Genomic DNA, 19,816 nt, shown 5'->3' with positions numbered 1-19,816 from the left:
ACAGGAGTAATAATCACTGAAACTCCCACCGGTCAGACTCAGGTTACTTCAACTAAATCTGTCCCATTTTTGCTGTTTTTTAGTCAAATTATGAGTTTTATTTATGAACGAGCCTTAAAAAAATTCAACTTTAAACTATGAGTTGCAGCAAGATGAAAAAAAGCTTAGGTTTTTTTTTTTAAATGTGAGAATTTGGTTGATTTGAAAACTAAATTTACATCTTTGCCCCCTGTTGGCCATTAGAAAGAATGCAGTCATTTCCAAACAGTCACTTTTTTTTCTTAAAAAAATTAAGCATTAATCTGTTACTGATCAATAACAACAAATAAATCAACAAAGTTTCACTAGTGAAGTTCAACACTCAATATCAGACTAATCTTCTGACATTTCTCTGAAAATGAGTCCTACACCATTTTCCCAACATGAATGTCAAACTTCCTGTGTAAAGGAGCAAAAACAGGAAGCAGGAAACAGGTGTTGACACAGGAGGTGGAAGGTTACAGGAAGTGGCTGCATGTGGGTAAATGGTCAGCTATTAAAGTTAAAAACAAATCGGTCTGAACAAAAGACTAGAGAGGCTAAAAAAAAAATCCCTGGAATAACAGAAAACGAAACTCCAGATCAGGTAACGTTCAAAGTCTGAGTGAACAGCGTTTAATAAACCGTCTGAGTGAACAATATCTGCTTATAAGACATGATGAAAGTAAAACCTCTAAAATGTTTTTTTTTTTAAAGTTTGAGATATCTTTTATGTATTTTTTAAAAAATGTTTTAAATTGTCAAATTTAGGTGAACTTAGCGTTAGCATGTAGTCCTTGTCCATATCAGAATAATAATAATAAAAAAACATTTTGCTGTTTTATTCAGCACTTTCTCAAAATAGTGGATGGACTAATTTATGCAATTTGACAGTATACAGATAAAACGTCCACATAAAAATCTCTGGCGGGCCGGATTTGGCCCCCTAACCTCATGTTTAACGTGCTGTAAAGCGTTCGCCTCTGCAGACGCTTTAAAAATAATAATATTCTTGTATTTGCAGAACACGAACGTTAAAATGTAACAGTTAAAATGCAGAAGAATTTACAAGGAATTACTTCAGACCTAAATAATTTGTATCATGGCTGTATGAAAATTTAAAGGGAAATTATTATGCAAAATTTAGGTTTTGCACATTTTTGTGCTTCCAGTTTGGTTTCTAGTGCTTCTAAAAATAAACAGTCCAAGCACTTAAAAAAAAAAAGAAAAAAACATCCAGCTGTTCTTTTGGCAATAAGTGAAGGAGGCGCTTCAAAAACCTCCAGAATGTTGAGTCATAACTGACATTACCTAGCAACACCAGCAGAGTTCTGCCCGTTACCTAGCAACCCCAGCAGAGTTCCGCCCGTTACCTAGCAACCCCAGCAGAGTTTCAGCACATTTGGAACTCATGGTTTTACTGCTGGTTTTACAGCTGTACATTGGCTGAAAAGACAAGTGTTTTGCTGTTCATTTGCCATCCAGAAACTACTTGCTGCATCCTTGTTGGTTGTGCAGGAGGCTCCACTAATGCTTTTCAAAGCTGTTAGCTTGTATAATTGCGCATCTGTTTGCAGCCATTTTCACGTGCGAGTGTAAACGATGAGTTGGGGTCCAGAAACAGAGTATTTGGATTTAAAACGACAAGACGCCCTAAAACAGCTCAAATCTCATTACCCAAGAATGATTTTGTGCACAGAAAATGTCATGAACAGGTTTTGTATAGGCCATAACTGTAACCTGTTCAAAGAAGCATAACAGGGTGTGACGGACTTGTTTTATGGAAGTTCAAACTTTAAACAATACCAGTTATTGTTTTTTATTTGGCTTCTTCTCCTCATAATTTCACCCTGGCCTCCAGAGGAATCCGCTCGGCCCATAAATTGTCTCCTGTCCCGTTTCGTGTCCTTGAAGCGTGCCGAGTCGACTGTTGGTGTCGTTGCTGCTTTGCTTTTCTGTCTGCCTGCAGCTGCTTCTCAAGCTGCAGGCCGCCGTCACTCCGCAGCTGTCGGCTAACAAGTGTCCAGCTCGGCGCTCCACCCATCTATCTTTATGTCATCGTCTGCAACACTTTTTATTCCCAACCCATTGTTCCTTTTTTCCCCTCTGTTATCTTTTGTCTTCCCCCTCGCCTCCTCTGACTGGACCAGAGGTCCCGGCGCCGCAGCAGCCGGCCGCGATCCGCACGCGCAGAGCGGCGAAGGCGACATTTTATCCACGGCTGAAACCGTAGAGGCGCCGCGGTTCACACAGATTCATCTTTCAATGGCGCACATGTCGGACCGGGGCGGGAATGTCGCATCAAAGTCAAGCTGTGTTATCAGCGGTGTCCAAAGCGTGGCCCGGGGGCCATTTATGGCCCGTGGGGCGATTTTTTCTTTTAGTGCAGTTCAAGAATGACACCAATTTATTTACTTGATTTTTTTAATATTATTTTTTTAAGCTACATTATGTGACTTTTATAAACAATATGCTTTTTTTTAGGTCAAGCTTTTCAATCTGTGAAAAGTTTCATTTCCTCCCAACCAAAAACAACCAATCAGATCCAGGAGGCGGGTCTTAGCGCTGTCAATCGTCCTGCTAAATGTGCTAACGTCAGAAACAACTCACCGTTAGAAGAAAACGTTGTTTATCCGCCATATATAGTGACTATGCTAACTAGAATTAGCATTCAAAACAGGCTAAGCTAGCTGAAGCAAGCAAAGGAGAGAGTGCGGAGGGTGACTGTCAGCGCTAAGACCCGCCTCCTGGCTCTGATTGGTTGTTTCTAGTTAGCAAAGGGAGAAGTCCTGTCACAATAAATTTAATATAACAAGAACAAATTTTCAAAAATCAATAAACTTTAAATTCTAATGAACATTTACCACTGGAAGATATTTTAAATATCCAAAATAAACAAAACAACATATCAGATGAATCATGACGTTTCTGTAAACAAAATTGTCTATTTGAGACCAAAACACTGAAAATGACAGAAAACTTTTATCATCCAGTTTTTGTAGAAAGAGGAAAATAATGCAAATGGAAATCATTGAGCTCATTTTAATTTATCATTCTTAACTGGGAGAAGATGGAGAAAATAATTTTTTTCACACATTATCCATCTCATCCTAGACTAACAACAGTTTCAACCAATATGTAAATATTATTTTTAATAAAAGTGACTTACTGCAGCTTTTATCAGGGTAAAACCATTACTGGCATGATTTTCTTACAGTGGAAAATGTGAAGTATGACAAAAGTATCTGCCTTTTTACAACCAAGATCCACTTTTACTGAAAAATCAACTTTGTTTCACCTAAAATTTATTCAGCTCAGTTAAATACAGCAAACGTTTCGAAAGCCTAAAATAATTATACAACTAGAAGCCTTTCTTTTAATAAATTAAATGTGAAAATTACTTTTAAATATTTGGATCCTAAAAACAGAAAAGAAAAAAAGTGCTGCTTTATTTGCTTTTATTAAGAAGTTTTTTTCCCTCGTACATTTTTTCAACTTAACGATTTTGGCCCGCCTGATGAAACGTTTAAAGAGAAGTCTGGGAAAGTGTGAGTTACTCATCCATGCACTGTTTTTAATCCAGCAGAAGTTAGAAAAACATTTTGCAGTAAAATCTCCGTATTACTCAGCATTTGTTTGTTTCTCCAGGTTCTTCTGGAAAACTTCGGAGTCCGGCGGCGTTTGGGAGGTTATTTTGGAGCGGGAGTTTCTCTGTGTGTCATCAGATGCGGCACAAACCCATTTAGTTGCTGCTCTGACTTGGTATAAATAGCCTGAAGAGCAACAGGGGGATTCGCCCTCTATTATAAGAGTCTAAATATCAGCAGCTATTAGCCGCCTGTCTCCCTGCGGCTTCTCAAATCATCCAGAACCGGATCACTCAGCTGCCAGTCGGCCTCCGGCTGCAGTGCTCAACATAAAAATACTGTCTACACATTCAGTTAAATAAAAAACTAAATACTTTATAATAACTGAAGTTGAACGCAGGAAGCTTTGAACCGCAGGTAACGAAACCCGCCCACCGGCACTGAAACGCGCCAATTAGCACGTCGTGTCTCGTTTGTGCGACCTCTGCAAATCGTGAACGCCGACGTTTTCATGTCAGGACGCAGATTTCCTGTGAGCTGTTGCTTGGAAACAGGAAGCAGAGCTCTGGTTTGGAAAAGACCCCCGCGGAGCCCTGACCTTTGACCTCTGACTTCACTCTCATTTTGTAATTGCTTGTAAAAGCGGCACAAACGGAACATCTCACAGACTCTGACGGCCTTTTAAGAACCTCACATGCTGCTGGAGACGAGATCGACCGGCAGATGCATTTATCTCTAAATATTTATTCATAATTATGAATTTCTTCCATTTAGAGAGGATAAATCACAGCCAGGCAACAAAACTGGTCAGAAACTAGAGTGATGTTCTACAACAGAGTGTAAAAGGGACATGATAGGAAAAAATGAAAAATAAAAATATTATTGCCAGAATAAAGTCATAATATTAAGAGAAAATGTTTTAAACTTTTTAATGGTATGAGAAAAACATTTCAATATAACAAGATTAAAGTATTATTTGAAGATCCCGCGACATTAAAACATCACAATATTTCTTGTTGGCGTTACTGTTAGCTAGCTGCTGCTAGCATGGCTTCATCTGATGAAATTCTGATAGAAAACACATAAATCCATTTTTTACTTTTTGGACTTCCAGCAGGAACAATAAATGGCTACAAAATGAAAGACAAAACAAACAATAAGCAACACGAGTTGCTCAGAAAGAGGCAGGAAGCATCACCATAGCAACCAGTAGCTGGACATCTAAGGGTTGTTGAGCGACATCATACTGAAGCTGATCAATAGCAGCTGGGAAACGATCAGTGCTGCACTGCAGACTATGATTAGTTGAAGAGCGTGTCTTAAAATGAAAGCAGAAAAAAAAAACAGTTGGAGTTTGTGGCAAGAATCTATAAAAATGCAGAATATAAGCCTTTGTGGAGCCCAAATTTGATCTTTGACGTCGTAAAATCTCATTTGGTTTCATTCTGATGAACTCCACATCATAACTCATCTCATGAATATAGTGTTTAGTGTTGCACACTAAAAACAACTTTCCTTTATGTATAAAAAGCCTAATTTTAAAGAGTAATCAACAGATTCCTGCTGCTGCTTCTTCATTGCAGCACCAACATCGTCTTTCTCCTCACAGTTGATGTTTCATAATGCGAGTTTCTGTATCATAGAGCAATGATGTTTTCTTTCACACCTTTACATCATTCTGCTGATGCATCCAAACAAGAAATCACATAATCAGAGGAGAAAAGACGCTACGGCGTCTCCAGAGCTGAGAAATCAGGATGCAGCACTTCTGTCTGATTTATGCACACACTGCAAAAACACCAAAACTTACCAAGTATTTTTGGTCTAGTTTTTAGTTAACATTTCTTATTACACTTGAAATAAGACAAAACTAATTTACAAATAACTTTTCAGCAAAATACAGCAGATAGTTTTAAGTCAGTAATTCCTTGATATTGATGAAAAAGTTCTAGTTCCACTGGTAGATTATTCCACTGCGCCGTTACCTAGCAACCCTCAGCCACGCCCAGCCCGTTACCTAGCAACCCAGTTCTAGTTCCATGGGCAGATTTTGTTTCACATATAACAAGGGAAAAATGTGAAATAATCTGCCAGTGGAGCTTGTATTTTTTAATCAATATTAAGGGATTATTGGTTTAAAACAAACTCCTGTTTCTTACTGAAACGTTACTTGTAAGTTAGTTTTGTCTTGTTTCAAGAGCACTGAGATGTTTGACCAAGAAACTAAACAGAAAATACTTTGTAAGGTTTTCTGTTTTTGCAGTGTGGGGCTATAATTGCTGTGACACACAGTCAGATTCATAGAGTTACTTTAAAAAGATGTAATCAATTGTTATCGTCAGTTTTATCCAATTGTAATTTATATTTGATCTATGGAGGATTTTTTATGCAACAATTTTAACAGAAACTGTCCCCTAAGCGATTATTTTCCTGGAAAAATCTTTTATATATGCAACTCTGCTGATGAAAAGTTAATATTAAAAGTTTTTTTTCAAACCTCAAATTAAACACAAGGGAATAAATTGTACAAACATGATGAATTATCTATCTACGCTTCACTTAGTCCTTGTCAAGGCTGGAGGGCAGCGGGCCAGAGGTTAATGAACCAGAGGCGGGGTAAAAACCCAGGACACACACACACACACACACACACACACACACACACACACACACACCTACAGAGTCGGAGTGCCAGGTAACCAGCAGTCATGGTTTTGGAAGGAAGGGAACAAACTCCTGACCTTTTTCTGCTGGAGTGCTCACAGCTGCATCGTCGTACAGCCCATAATAAATCATTTTACTGCTAAATTCCACTGCAACCAAATGGAAAGGTAATTATAATAAACATTATGTAATCTAAATATGACTAAATGTTACAAGGAATCAGTTCATCCACTGCTTGGAAATACCATGAAAAAAGATCTTAATAGTTTCTGGCTAATTAATTACAGAAAGTCTCTTGAAAGTTAAATTTAATGTGTTTAAACCATAATGCAGCTCATCCGCCATGACGGACATCAAAACAAACTTTTAACTTCTATAAAAATAGTGGCGCAACATCGCTTTTATTCAGTTGAGTTCACTGTAAAAATGGTAATTGATGCACAAAAAGGACAAAAATGCAAACCAAACTTATTTCATTGTAAACTTTTGATCTGTGTTGCCAGATTTGACAGTTCCAAGATCAAAAACAACATAAAATCCGCTCAATAAAAAACCCCAGCCCAGATCTCAACCACTAATGAAATTTACTGCAACAATAAGACGTGGTTTTTTGTGGCGATATCTCCTTTTACTTCATGTTTGGCAGATTCAAGAAATTTCAAAATAAATTAACTAACAGGATAAATGCAATAACATGGCTTCTTATTAAATGTTTTATATATTTGTCCCACACAATAACAGCTATTTCAAAAGAAACCTTTCTAAAAACTCACTAAATGTTGTGAAAAACAGCCTAAATTTTAACAACTAAAGCAGCCCAGTTAGGTGGAAACCCGTCCAATCTGGCAACGCTGCTTTTGTTGCGAAAAGAAGACATTGATGGATGACAGTCCTCTTATAAGGAACGAAGATTAATGTTTTTAAATAAGTAAGATTGGTAAAATGCGATTAAATATTGCATTATGTTGAAGCGTGTAATTATTAGTAAACATCAAGAAAAAGACCCGCCATAATGTAGCCTAGCATGCACGAAAATGCTAAGGTAGTTAGCATCTAGAGTTTTGTGCATTTTTAAGTCTGCTCCAGTGTAAAAAAAAACGCTGCTTAAGGCATATTCAGCAAAAACACAAAATATTACCAAATGTTTGGTTTAGTTGCTTGTCCAAATATCTTGGTACATTTGAAATAAGACAAAACTAATTAACAAGTAACGTTTCAGCAAGACGTAGGAGCCTGTTTTTAGTAAGTAGTTTCTTTATTTTGATTAAAAAGTTCTAGTTCTACTGGCAGATTATTTCACTTATAACATGGGGAAAATGTCCAGAACTGGGTTGCTAGGAGACGGACTGGGCTTGGCTGGGGTTGCTAGGTAATGGCAAAGGGCCCGTTGAGAGGTGGATCTCGAACTTTTTCATCAACATTAAGGATTTATTGGCTTAAAACAATCTGCTATTTCTTGACAAGTTACTTGTGATTTAGTTTTGTCTTATTTCAGAGACTTGCAGTAGAAACTAGAAGAAATTTACTCTGTAAGATTTTGTGTTTTTGCAGTGCATGTGTGAAGCAGAGTAACCCAGACGGCGTTTCCTGCAGGATGTCCAGCTCTGGCCTGTGTGGCCGTGCGTGTCAGCCTGCAGTTCATGCGACACGTGCAGTTTACATGTTCACACCTCAGACGCAACATCCTGTCCGACTCCATCTCCTCTCCCTCCTCCCACTCCATCTCCTTCCTTCACCTCTTTCTTTTCCCCCTCCAGCATCTTTTCTGGATTTATATTCCAACAAATCTGCTTGCAATCATGAATTTTCCTCCTAATTTGTTCCTCATTAAGTGACGGAACATTTTTTCTTGTTTTTTTGTTGTTGTTTGAGCTAGCACACCTACGTCACTGTGCCCGAGTTGCCTCTCGGGGTTTATGGTAAAACGTTTAAGAGGGCTCCTAAAAGCTCCTCGTAAAACTGGGAGAATATCGTTCTTAAATTAAAAGTTGTTCATCTCAACAGGGATCCTTAAAGCCTACTAAAAAATGAGGCCTGGGCCAGAAAAAGGGTTTTCTACTGATTTTATGCACCTTGTTTGCTCACTGCTGGATTCAAAAAGCTGAAGGAAAGGGGAAAACCTTTAGACATGCTGCTGGCTTTTCCTAAATTATTTAGTTTCTGCATACAGTTTGTTTAATCTGATACTAATAAAAGTATCGCTGCTCCACAGACCTTATTGTAGGTATCAGTCATTCCAGTTTTTGGCTTGACAGAAAATTGCAAACCAGCTACTGGTTTCACTGAAAAAGTTACAGTTTCACTGCAAAAACACAAAATCTGACCAAGTTTTTTTTTTGTCTAGTTTCTGCAGTAAATATCTTAATAAACTTGAAGTAAGACAAAGCTAAATGAGTACATTTTCAGCAAGACAAAAGAGCTTGTTTAGGTCAATAATTCTTTAATGTTGATGGAAAAATACTTGTTCCTTTGGCAGATTATTTCACTTACTAGAACATTTTCTCCAAGGAATTAGTTATGTAATAGAAGCTCCTACATCTTGCTGAAAAGTTACTTGTAAGTTTGCAACTTGAAGTAAGACAAAAGTAAAATATTTGGACTGAAACTAGACAACAAATACTAAATAAGTACAACTTAGAGTAGATTTCCACCAAAAATCTGAGAAATTTACCAGAAAAAACAAGGAAACTTCAGACTTTGAAAAGTAAAAAAATTCTACTAAAACCCAAAAAGTTTTGAGATTAATCCCAGAAGTGTTTCAAGTTTTCAATTTCAGAAAACTTAATATTTTTTTCTAGAAAATCTTGAACTTTTCAAACTCAGAAAAGTACTTATTTTTCTGGAAAAGTTTTTGGCAGAAATGTTTCCTTCCTTTTTTTATTTGTAATGGCGCAAATTGAGTGTAAATAAAATAAATTTTCTTACTGGAAACACGCCAGTTTCAAAGAAATGTTAAGTTGTTGCACTAGGATGAGGTGATTTTTCAAAGGTTAAAGGTCAGCAAGACAAAAGAGCTTGTTTAGGTCAATAATTCTTTTCAAACTCAGAAAAGATTCTTTAAACATTAAAGAAGCAAATCGCCTGCATTCACATCAAGGACACTAAAAGAAATGCTAAATAACACATTTTAGATAATAGCATAATTTCATATTGGCCCTTGCTTACTTAACACTAAAATCTCCAGACATACTCCCAGTATGGGCCGTCTCCTCATAGCTTTTCACAATAAAAGCACCAACCAACCCCCCTGGTTCTGCTGCCACACACACAGACGGACCTGTTTGACGCGGTCCGGGTTGACGGTGGTCTGCGGCTGCAGGATGCTGACTGGTTCTGTCTTCTGGGTGCTCTGAGGCATCTCCCTCACCTTCTCAGCGATGAAGTCATGGACGCCATTCAACGCCTCCACCGTCCCCTGGATCAGACACACCCGCTCTGTCGTGCCTGAAAACACACAGACACACACAGCTGGGTCAGGAAAGGCGAACATTTCAAAACTTAGGAAACATCAACTTATCAATTTAAAGCTGCAGTCTAACTTTTACAAAAATGTTTCTTCCATATTTGTTAAAGCCGTCGCCATGTTGCAATATGAGACAGATGGTCTAAGCAAAACATCTATGAAGTTTATTCTGTAGCACATTTCAGCAACAAGGCAGCTCAAAAATAAAAGTCATAAAAACACCATGCAGTCACCAACCTGAGAAACCAATAGCATTCCATTTTGTCAAGTGTCACCATCAAAATCATCAGTATCCATCAAATGTATTGATCTTTACATAATGAGATTATAGTTTGCTCAGTTCTGCTTATTTTGAGCTTTTTTAGGCTTCTGTTACTTTAAATTTAAAGAAGCTGCTGCTGGCCACGCCCCCCAACTCAACATTTACACCCAAATGTGAAAATGGCCGCAAACAGATTCACAATCATACATACAACATTGAAAAGCATTAGTGGAGCCTTCTGCACAACCAACAAGAACACAGCATGTGGTTTCTAGATGGTAAGTCAACAACAAAACTCTTGTCTTTTCCAACAGCCATTGTACAGCACAAACAGCAATAAAACCAACTGATCAAAGGAGACGGTGTTCTGCTGGGGTTGCTAGGTAGTGGGCGGAACTCTGCTGGGGTTGCTAGGTAACGGATGGTGCCTGCTGATTTGTTACATTCCAGTTTTTTGGTACGGCTCATTTTCTAGGCAGACACAAAAAACAGGAACTTATTGTCAAAAACTGGATGAGTGTTTTTTTTTTTAGTGCTCTGCCTTTTTTTAAGAAGCAGTAGAAACCCAAATGGAAATAAAAATAATAATTACTTCTGGGTCACGAAAGGCACAGTTTCCTCTTTACTATGGAGAAAACAGTAGACGAAGATGTATGGGAGTACATTGGAGCACAACCACCTGCGAATACTTGAGTCCTTTTTTAAAAAATGCTTCTAACTGCCTATTTCGAAAGTTAAACTCCAAATATACCTCAGTATGCATCAATCCTCATGGAAACCGTCTTGACTCTACTGTAGGAACAGAAAGTCTTCCTAGTTGCCCCTCAGGGGGGTTCAGATAATCCAGGAGCGTGAAGGAAAATGAAAGGCCCTCCTTGATTGGCTGCTTTGCCAGCCAATAGGAAGTCAAGCATCACTGCACCTGGGTATTCCAGCTTCCCAAGCTGCATTTTCTGCAGAATATTTCAGAAATAATCCACAAACAGGAGGGGAACCGAAGCAGAACCTCTCAGTCCATCACATCAGTAACAAATGTTCTCTTCTTTCGTCTTTTCGTTCTCTCCTGTATTATTTCTGTTCCTCTCCGTCCTCTTTTCTCCGTGCCCGGACTCTCCAGAGCAGGGGTGGGCACTCCTGGTCCTCGAGGGCCGGTGTCCTGCAACTCTTAGATGTCTCCCTGGTCCAACACACCTGAATCCAACAGCTGAATCTCCTCCTAAGTGCAGTTAAGTTCTCCAGAGTCCTGTTAACGACCTCATTATTTGACTCAGGTGTGTTGAAGTAGAGATGCATCTAAAAGTTGCAGGACACCGGCCCTCGAGGACCAGGAGTGCCCACCCCTGCTCCAGAGGTTTCTGGTCTTATCACAGCCCAGCAGCGGGTTGGTTGGCACTTTCCCCCTCCCGGCACCGTTGGACCCGCTTGGGTTGGCCCGGTTCAGCCAAAAACATCTGTGTTTGTACCAGAGAGGGGGCAGGAATCTGTAGCAAAATGGCTACCAATGCTAGTGGAGAAACAAAACAAGCTGAGAGGAGAAGATTTGTGACGCCAAGACTAAAAATAAAAGAGCGTTTGTGCCGCTTTTAGCAACATGTTGCTGCTGGTTCTTTTTGTAAAACTAGTTAGCATTACACCGTCACTACCGTGCATTCCTGTTGTTACAGCCTGGTGACAGCAGTGACAAACAGGATCTATCTGGTATTAAAATCACGCTGGCTGAACATGGAAATCAGGCGTCCAGCGAAGCCATTTGCTGTTTCTTTATTTTATTCAGGTTTTTTTTTCTTTTCTTTTGGAAACACCCATTGACCATTGAAGTGTGTGTGTGTGGGGGGGGGGCGGGGGGGGGGGGGGGGGGGGGGGGGGGGGGGGGGGGGGCGGGTGTGTGTGTGTGTGAGAGAGAGAGAGCGTTGATTCTGAGGAAACTGGGCCTCGCCTCTCCCTGACAGCTGGTGCCCTCTGGGTAATCTCCAGTCGTCCAATCAGAGGCCAGGATTAACAGGCCATTGTCTTGGCATGAGAAAGTGAGTGTGTGTGTGGTTGTGTGTGTGTGTGTGATAGTGGTTGGAAAGGCCACTCTGTCACTAAGGATCATACTGGGCCTGCAGTACAGCTGTGCTTTGGCAACAGAAACCAGTTTCCCCAGATATTCACCACCATCGTCATTAACTTATAGCTACTTTATTCAGATTTGCCTTATTTTTGGCAATTTTACAACAATACAAAGAAAGAAACCAAAATAAAACAATTATTATATTTGTATATTATATTATTATATTAATTATTTTACAAACCAATAATTCACCAGAAAAACAACAAACTGAAACCAAGGCTCGATAAACTGAAACAAAGTCAATAGTTTCCATTTGCATGATTGATTGTTTTTCTCGTCTCTCTATCTTTCTATCCAAAAAATGGACGACAAAAGTATTCAGTCTGGTTTTTTTGAAAAGTAGTTTTGTTTACAAAGACTTCATTGCCCATTTTATTTATTTAGAATATTCAAAATGACTTCTAGTTCCAGTGTTAAATGTTCATAAGAAATTAACATGTTTTTTTTTATCTTTGAGAGAGTTAACTTGTATAATGTCATAATCGCTATAGGACTTGAAAATGGTCACAGCAGGCAAGTGAAGTTGTTAAATTTTATTATGTTTAGTTCCTTGAGACACAGTCAGTGTTTTTTGTCACAGCAGAGAAAATTCAACATGAATTTATTCACCTGCTTGATGTGTGATAAAATATTAGTATCAAACTACAGGCAGGCCTCACTTCATATCACAACTGCAACATAAAAATACAACAATTCTCTCATGTTTGTTGGTTTTAATGTTTTTTATCTGCTGTCCTCATCTGCCCTGCAAAAACACAACATCTAAGTATTTTGACCTAGTTTCTAGTGCAAATATGTTAGTACAATCCGAATAAGACCAAACAAAGTTACAAATAACTTTTTAGCAAGAAATGGAAGCTTGTTCTAAGTAAATAATTTGTCAAAATTGGGGATATCTCATATTATTTCACTTATAATAAGGCATTTTTTCCATGTTGTTAGTGGAATAATCTGCCAGTGGAACTACTGAGTTGCTAGGTAACGGTCTGTGCTTGGCTACGGTTGCTAGGTAACGGTGCAGTGGAATGTTCCACCAGTGGAACTAGAACTTTTATCAATATTAAAGAATTATTGACTTAAAACAAGCTGCTGTATCTTGATCAAAAGTTACTCATAAGTTAATTTGCCATATTTCAAGTGTACTAAGATATTTGCACCAGAAACTAGACCAAAAAATGCGGTAAGATTTTGTGTTTTTGCAGTGTGGCCATCTTTAAAAAACCTTGCACTCAGAAAACTCTCCTCCTTTTCCATTTTAGGTGATTGTTATGCATCTTTCTCTTTCCTCTACGTGATCTTGAGATAAGTTTTTGGTGCGTTTTGAATTCCAGCCTCCATAATTTAAGCCGTTTTCTGGTGTAGCTGTAAATGTTTATCGCCGAGCTGAAATAACCGAATGGATGCCCTCCAGGATCTGAGATTGGATTTCTCTACTGGCTTTTAAATAATATAAAATGACACACAAACCCAAATATTCAGAGCCAAAACAGCCAACCTGGCATGGCTGAGCTGCAGCCTCAGATCTCTAATTAAGTCAAAAGTTAAGTTATTTCATTAAGCTCTAGCTGGGGCTGATTATTTTGTCTCATTGAAAGTGAAATAATTCCCCTCACACAATCTTCCAGCCGTAGACGTATAAAAGCCAAAGCAGCGCCGACGCAGCAGAATTTAAACATCCCTCAGTGATTTAAAGTGAGCTCAGTTGGCAGTCTGTCCAGCGAGTGCGTAAGTGTGAGTCTGTTAGTGCATTTGACCATTCGCTCTTGTAAAACAGAATGTCAACTTGGACTCTTTCAACAGTTGGAGATTTCTATTTTTTCTCTTTTTGAGGTTTCAGATGAAAATCTCCTCAATTTTACTCTGATTGCTGCGTTTACAAAAGACCTGATTGTGACATCCATGTGCAGGGAAGAAGTCGTGCTGAATTGCTATTGTGGAACGTTTTCTTAGACGTGACTGATAATAATCCAACATGCACGATTTAATACCAGCCCTGACAAAAAAACCAAGAAAAACAGGGAAGACTGTGAGGTTCAGGTCCGGAAGATGGGAAGAACCGAGACGAGAGGCGGGCAGAGTATTCAAAAAATTATACTCAAGTCAGAGTAGCACAACTTCAACATGTAGTAAAAAAGTGCAAGAAATTATTCAGGAGTAAAAACGTATCAGGTAGAAGTAATTTATATTTTAAGGATGAAAATGATTCATATTAATTATATAATTACAAAATGGCAGAAGTAAAAAAAATGTCCAAATCAGTTTCTTTCAACATAAAACTTATAAAACTTTAACAAAAACTGCAGGAATTTTTGGTTTAAACATGTTTGTTTTTCATTCAGTGGGTAGAAAATCCAGAAATTTTACTCAAGTAAAAGCAAAAATAATCCAAAAAGTAATCTTAAAAAAAGTTACTCAAGTCAATGTAATCGAGTAAATGTAACGAGTTACTACCAAACTCTGACGTAGACTGAGGTTTGTAGGCGGACCAGAGTTCGGTACGCGCTCACACCTCCCCAAACGAACCGGACTTTGATTGAATTGGACTGAACCGGGCCGGTGTGAATGCTGCACCCTTCGTTCGTAAACCAACTGAATTCCTGTTGTTTTGTAAACAACCTGAAACTTAAATCTCCCCAGAGGCCCGGTGGATCCCTCTGAAGATGAAGACCAGGAGCCAGACGTGAACTTTCAGCTCACGGTTTCCACGGTGACAAAGTGACCCGGCACCTTTTCGCTCAACACCAGCGCACTCATCAGGTTGTGAGCCAGGCTGCGGACCCTGGCGATTGTTTTTATTAAGGTCTAGCTAACATGACTCACTCCTTCCTCCTCCGGATGATCAGTGGTAACAGACATAAAGCACTGAGCTGTTTCTCTGATTTGTGACTCACAGCAGCATATGCGGCCTTGGTACGGCGATGCATGTTTGGACTCTGCTGGAACGCCCCTCTGCGGCTCAAACTGAACAAAGCGAGCCACGTGCTCAACACCAAACATTTGTGTTTTTGTAGAAACAGAGAAGAAGAGGACAGTCATTACACTGGAAGAAAGGAAAGTAGTCGGAGCCCATTCTGACCACAAAAGGGATAAATTAGGGTTTTCCTTTCTCCACTCAAAGGCCCAATTCTTCTGAAAAGCACCCTTTAAGCCATGGGTCTGGTTTCTTAGGTAATAGCTGTTGAAACATTTGATTTAAAAGACCTGAGTTATTGTTGAGCTGCTTGCACACCAGCCCTGTTTAGTCTGATTTAGTAAAACTTCAGTCCGTTTGCCTTGAAAGTTCAGTTTGTTTGGGAAAGAGGGAATGGTTCCTCTAACAAACCTCTAGAATTTGGAGTTAACTTTCCCAGACCTTCCCTGGTACTTTATTTTACTTTTATTGAAAGTTACTTGTTACTTTTTCTGAATTAGAACTTGAATGTTGTTTCCCTGAGATTTACAGGGTTTGGTTTGGTACTTACAGATGACTTTTGTGACTCTTCCATAAACTTGCGAATAACTTCCTGAAAACCTGCAGGTTACTTTCTAAAACTTTCATTTACTTTCTAGAACTTGTAGGTTACTTTTTGTGAAACGTATTGATTTATTTTCCAGATCTCAAACGTTGCTTTCTATAAATTACATCTGAATTTTTCAGAACTTTCATGTTTCTTCTGTTGAACATCCAGGTAATGTTTGAGATTTTTACCAATATTTCTTTTGAAAACATTTTAAATGACACATCTAGGAAATTAATTCGTGTCTATTAAGTAGTTTAATTCACTATGTTTGTATCTTGGTGAATGTAAGTAGCACATAAGCAGGGAAACATCCTCAGCTACCTCTGAGTCATAAAAACACTCTGGCAAACAGACATCTGTGCTGCTAACGGAGAACAAATGCTGATCCAGAGCCGACTGTAAACAGCCTCCTGCCTGCTGGGGAATCCCCGGCCTCCGAGTAAACCTTTGCCCAGGAATGCAGGAAAACATGCAGTTTCTGTACAACTCATGCAGATTCTACTGTTTTAAAAATGATTACAAATTCAAATGTCTCTACAGAACGGAAGAGGGTTAGAGCCACTGGACGAAAAAACTGAATCTGACTTCACCTTTGAATTTACCTTTTTATTATAATTCTGATCTTAATCTCACAATTCGGACTTTTCTGACATTTTTCCCCAGAATACAGACTTTTTTTCCTCATAATTCTGATTTTTTATGACTTTTTTCCTCATAATTTTGACTTTAGTCTCAGAATTATGACTTTTTTCGACTTTTTTAAGTCGAAAAAAGTCAACTTAAAACTTTCTTTCGAAGTTTTAATTTGAAAAATTTCTTTCAAAGTTTTAATTTTAAAACTTCCCATAATTTAATTTTTTTTTATGACTCTTCTTCATAATTCAGTTGTTTTCTCAAAATTCTGACTTTTTTCTCAGAATTTTGACTTTTAGCTCAAAATTCTGAAATATTAAAGTCAGAATTGTGAGAAAAAAAGTTATATTTCTTTCCCCTTATCCTCCTCCATACTGTAGAATAAAATCTGATTTAGTTATGGTATATTTTCTTGTTTTTTAAGGTTTCTGCAGCAGCAAGAACACATTCTGGCTCTTAAAGTCAACAATAAACATGAATATTTCATCCTTATCTGCAGAGAACTGCATGAGGAGAGGAGACGTGACAGAAACACCGCAGGTCACATGTTCACAGGTACACGACGTTCATCCCTGCTGGGCTGAGACGTACAGCTTTTTCCCTCCCAGCACAAACAAACATCTGGAGAAGGAACGGCGGGAGGAGAAACCTGCAGCAACGGAGAGCGGAGCCGCCATGGAGATGTCAAAGCGGAGCGACAGCAGCGACAGACGGAGGCAAACGGAGACGGACAGACCGCCGTGCGGAACGGGAAACCTTTGTGAAACTTGTCACAACAGAGCAACGTCAGAAAAACAGAGACGGCAGAGAGAAACCGAGACCTGAAAACAAACACGGCGCTGTGGCGTGAGCTGAGCCGACTCTAAAATCAGATTTTCATTCATTTTCCTCACGGCTTCCTTCATTTCTACACAAAACAACGAAGAGAGAAAAGCTGCATGTAAAACAACCAGATGGCATCAGTCGGTTAGTAACTACTTACATTTACTCAGTTACACTCAAAGCAGAATTATTGGTAGTTTTATTTTCTTTAAAAGTTTTTAGACATCAGTGGAAAGTCATGTTTTTTTTCCACTTTCTGCTTTTGTTTATGAAAACTTGGCAGCATCTTTAAATTAATTTCAACATTTTTCTTTGCGGTGAAACAAAGTAACTTCCAGAGTTGGGTAGTAACTAGTTACATTTACTGAAGTAACTTTTTCTTAAAAATGTACTTTTAGGAGTATTTTTACTACGCTGCACTCTGAGTAATTTTATTATGAAGTATTTCTGCTTTTACTTGAGTAAAATTTCTGGATTTTCTACCCACTGAATAAAAAAACATGTTTTAACCAGAAATTCACCAGACACAGACACACAGACCTGCAGTTTCTGTTAAAGTTTCATCAGTTTTTTATTAAAATAAACTAATTTGGAAAAAATTATTTGTTATTTTTTATTTATATGAATTATTGTCATTTTGATCGTTAAAATACCAAAATCTCCAACTAACTTTATATTTTGCTCCGTCTGATGATATAATTTTTAAGCATGAAATGATTGATAATCTGATCACTTACTCAGTACTTGAGTAAATACTTTACCAAATACTTTTTTACTCTTACTTGAGTACCAATATGTTGAAGTATTTCTGCTCTTGTTCAATGTTTGGGTTTCTCAGCGGACGCGAAGTGAGATGTGAAAGCTTTAACGTAAATCTCGTTAAGCGGATCTCCTCAGTCTGCGGATTTTCCCGGGTTAACGGCCACCTTTGATCAGATCGTCTGGATTAGCAGCGCCTCGGAAAAGTGTCGCTCCGAACCGCGTCGCCGCAGAAAGAAAAAGGAAATGGATCATCAGATTCTCATCAGGACAGTTTAACCGACCCGCAGATATTAAAGCTTCTTCCATAAGTTTGGCTGTCCAAACTTATTGCCACCTCAGAGGTAGTGACATTTTTTATCATTCTAATTCTAATCTCAAAATTCTGACTTTCTTCCAACCTTTCTTTTTCAGATTTCTGACACCAATTAAGGACATTAGGGACAAAACGGTCAAGCTGAGAGCCCTCCAGGGCCACAATGTTTTTTTTTCTTAATTATGACTGGAACAGCTTTTTCTTAAGACATTTATTTTTTCTCTCTTAAATAAATACACAATATTTTAAAAATGTCGCCTTATTTTTGTACAAAATGACATTGTTGACAGAAATGTAAACAAGGTTTTGCACAGTTGCTGTAATAAATGATGAATAAATATTTTCCAAATCTTTTTTGAGTTCATTGTCCTTATTTATATTATATTATTATTATTAAAATCTGTTTTTACATTGGGAAGTGCTTGCTATTTTTTTTACCAAATGCAATCAATGAAAACAAACATTTTCAAGAAGGTTTAATGTGTCTTTAAAAATGTCTCTGAGGGGCCAAACAAAATCCTCCAAAGGGCCACAAATGGCCCCTGGACCACAATTTGGACACCCCTGTTTTAGACGCAACAAACAACAAAATAAACTCCCCAAAAAACGAGAAACAAATCAAGTATACATTTAAAACTCAAGCAAATCATAATGGCAGCAGAAAAACTGTTTATCAGTTTTTTCTTTTCTCCTCCAGAGACTCGTCTTAAATCTCAGGATGTATTAACTGCGTTTCAATTCCCCCTCGGCTTCTAGCAAAACGTTTCCAAACGGCGCGATAAAAGAAGCTCTGACAATGAGACAAACAGACGAGCAGAAGGATGAATTCATCAGCTGACATATTAATAACGCAGAGGAAATGACCGCGCAGACCTCAGTGAGGTTTTATTAGTTAGCTGGAAGGAAAGCAGAGGTGAGCAACCAAACACACCCACTGGATGAAGTCACACTGCACACTGCAAGCTAACTGCAATTTATTATGGAGATACAGTTTTCATCAAGAGTCCAACTGTGTCAGGGTCACGCTAAGAAAAGAAACTTTTGAGAGGTCAGACAAGAATAGAGTCGAAACGATACAAGACTAAAGTCGCCTTTTTACAAAAAATAATCATAGAACTACGAGAATAAAGTTGCAACGATACGTCAATAATGTCTTGATTTTACGAGAATAACGTCATAATATTAGAAGGATAAAGTCGTAAGTTCACAAAAATAAAAATTATAATATGAAAATAAAGTCGCAGTTTTACAAAAATAGTTATTTTACTAAAATAAAGTCATACAAGAATAAAGTTGCAATGATGCAAAATTAAAGTGGTTATGAAGCCTAGGCGCAAATTCAAACTGAAAGACTCTTTTATCCCCACCGGGACCCGTTAATTGAAGCGACCTGCCCACAATCGTCGACCTATCAACGCCGGACCAAGCCACGTCACGTCCAATCACCGACCAAGTCCCAGCTGATAAGGACCTTCATCCATGGTGTCCTTCGCTCTCCAGCCGAGCTCAACCCACCACCACCCCTTCTCCTCCATTCGCCCGGTCCTGAGGCCCGCACCCTTCTTCAACCTCCACCACCAGTGCCGGGCCCCGGGGGATGACGTTCCTAACAGCATCGGAATGCTCATCTGAATCCTATCGCTAACGCTGCGATAACCGTTATCCCCAGCCGGGGCCCG

The 19,816-nt window shown here is 38.6% G+C and overlaps 1 protein-coding gene across 2 annotated transcripts in view; it reads right to left on the bottom strand.

Annotated features, from left to right (window-relative positions):
* Window positions 1–19,816, bottom strand: part of LOC102216529 (RNA-binding protein Nova-1-like) — an 84,432-nt gene that overhangs the window by 9,475 nt on the left and 55,141 nt on the right. For both annotated transcript variants that reach the window (XM_023351284.1, XM_005811391.2), the window contains one exon: window positions 9,547–9,713. In XM_023351284.1, coding sequence (XP_023207052.1) covers window positions 9,547–9,713 — 167 coding nt within the window. The remainder of the gene's footprint in view (window positions 1–9,546; window positions 9,714–19,816) is intronic.

The sequence above is a fragment of the Xiphophorus maculatus genome, chromosome 18, assembly GCF_002775205.1.
Source record: "Xiphophorus maculatus strain JP 163 A chromosome 18, X_maculatus-5.0-male, whole genome shotgun sequence".
Taxonomy (NCBI): Eukaryota; Metazoa; Chordata; class Actinopteri; order Cyprinodontiformes; family Poeciliidae; genus Xiphophorus; species Xiphophorus maculatus.
The sequence above is the reverse complement of the archived record's forward strand: the minus strand, read 5'-3'. Positions and strand labels throughout refer to the sequence as shown.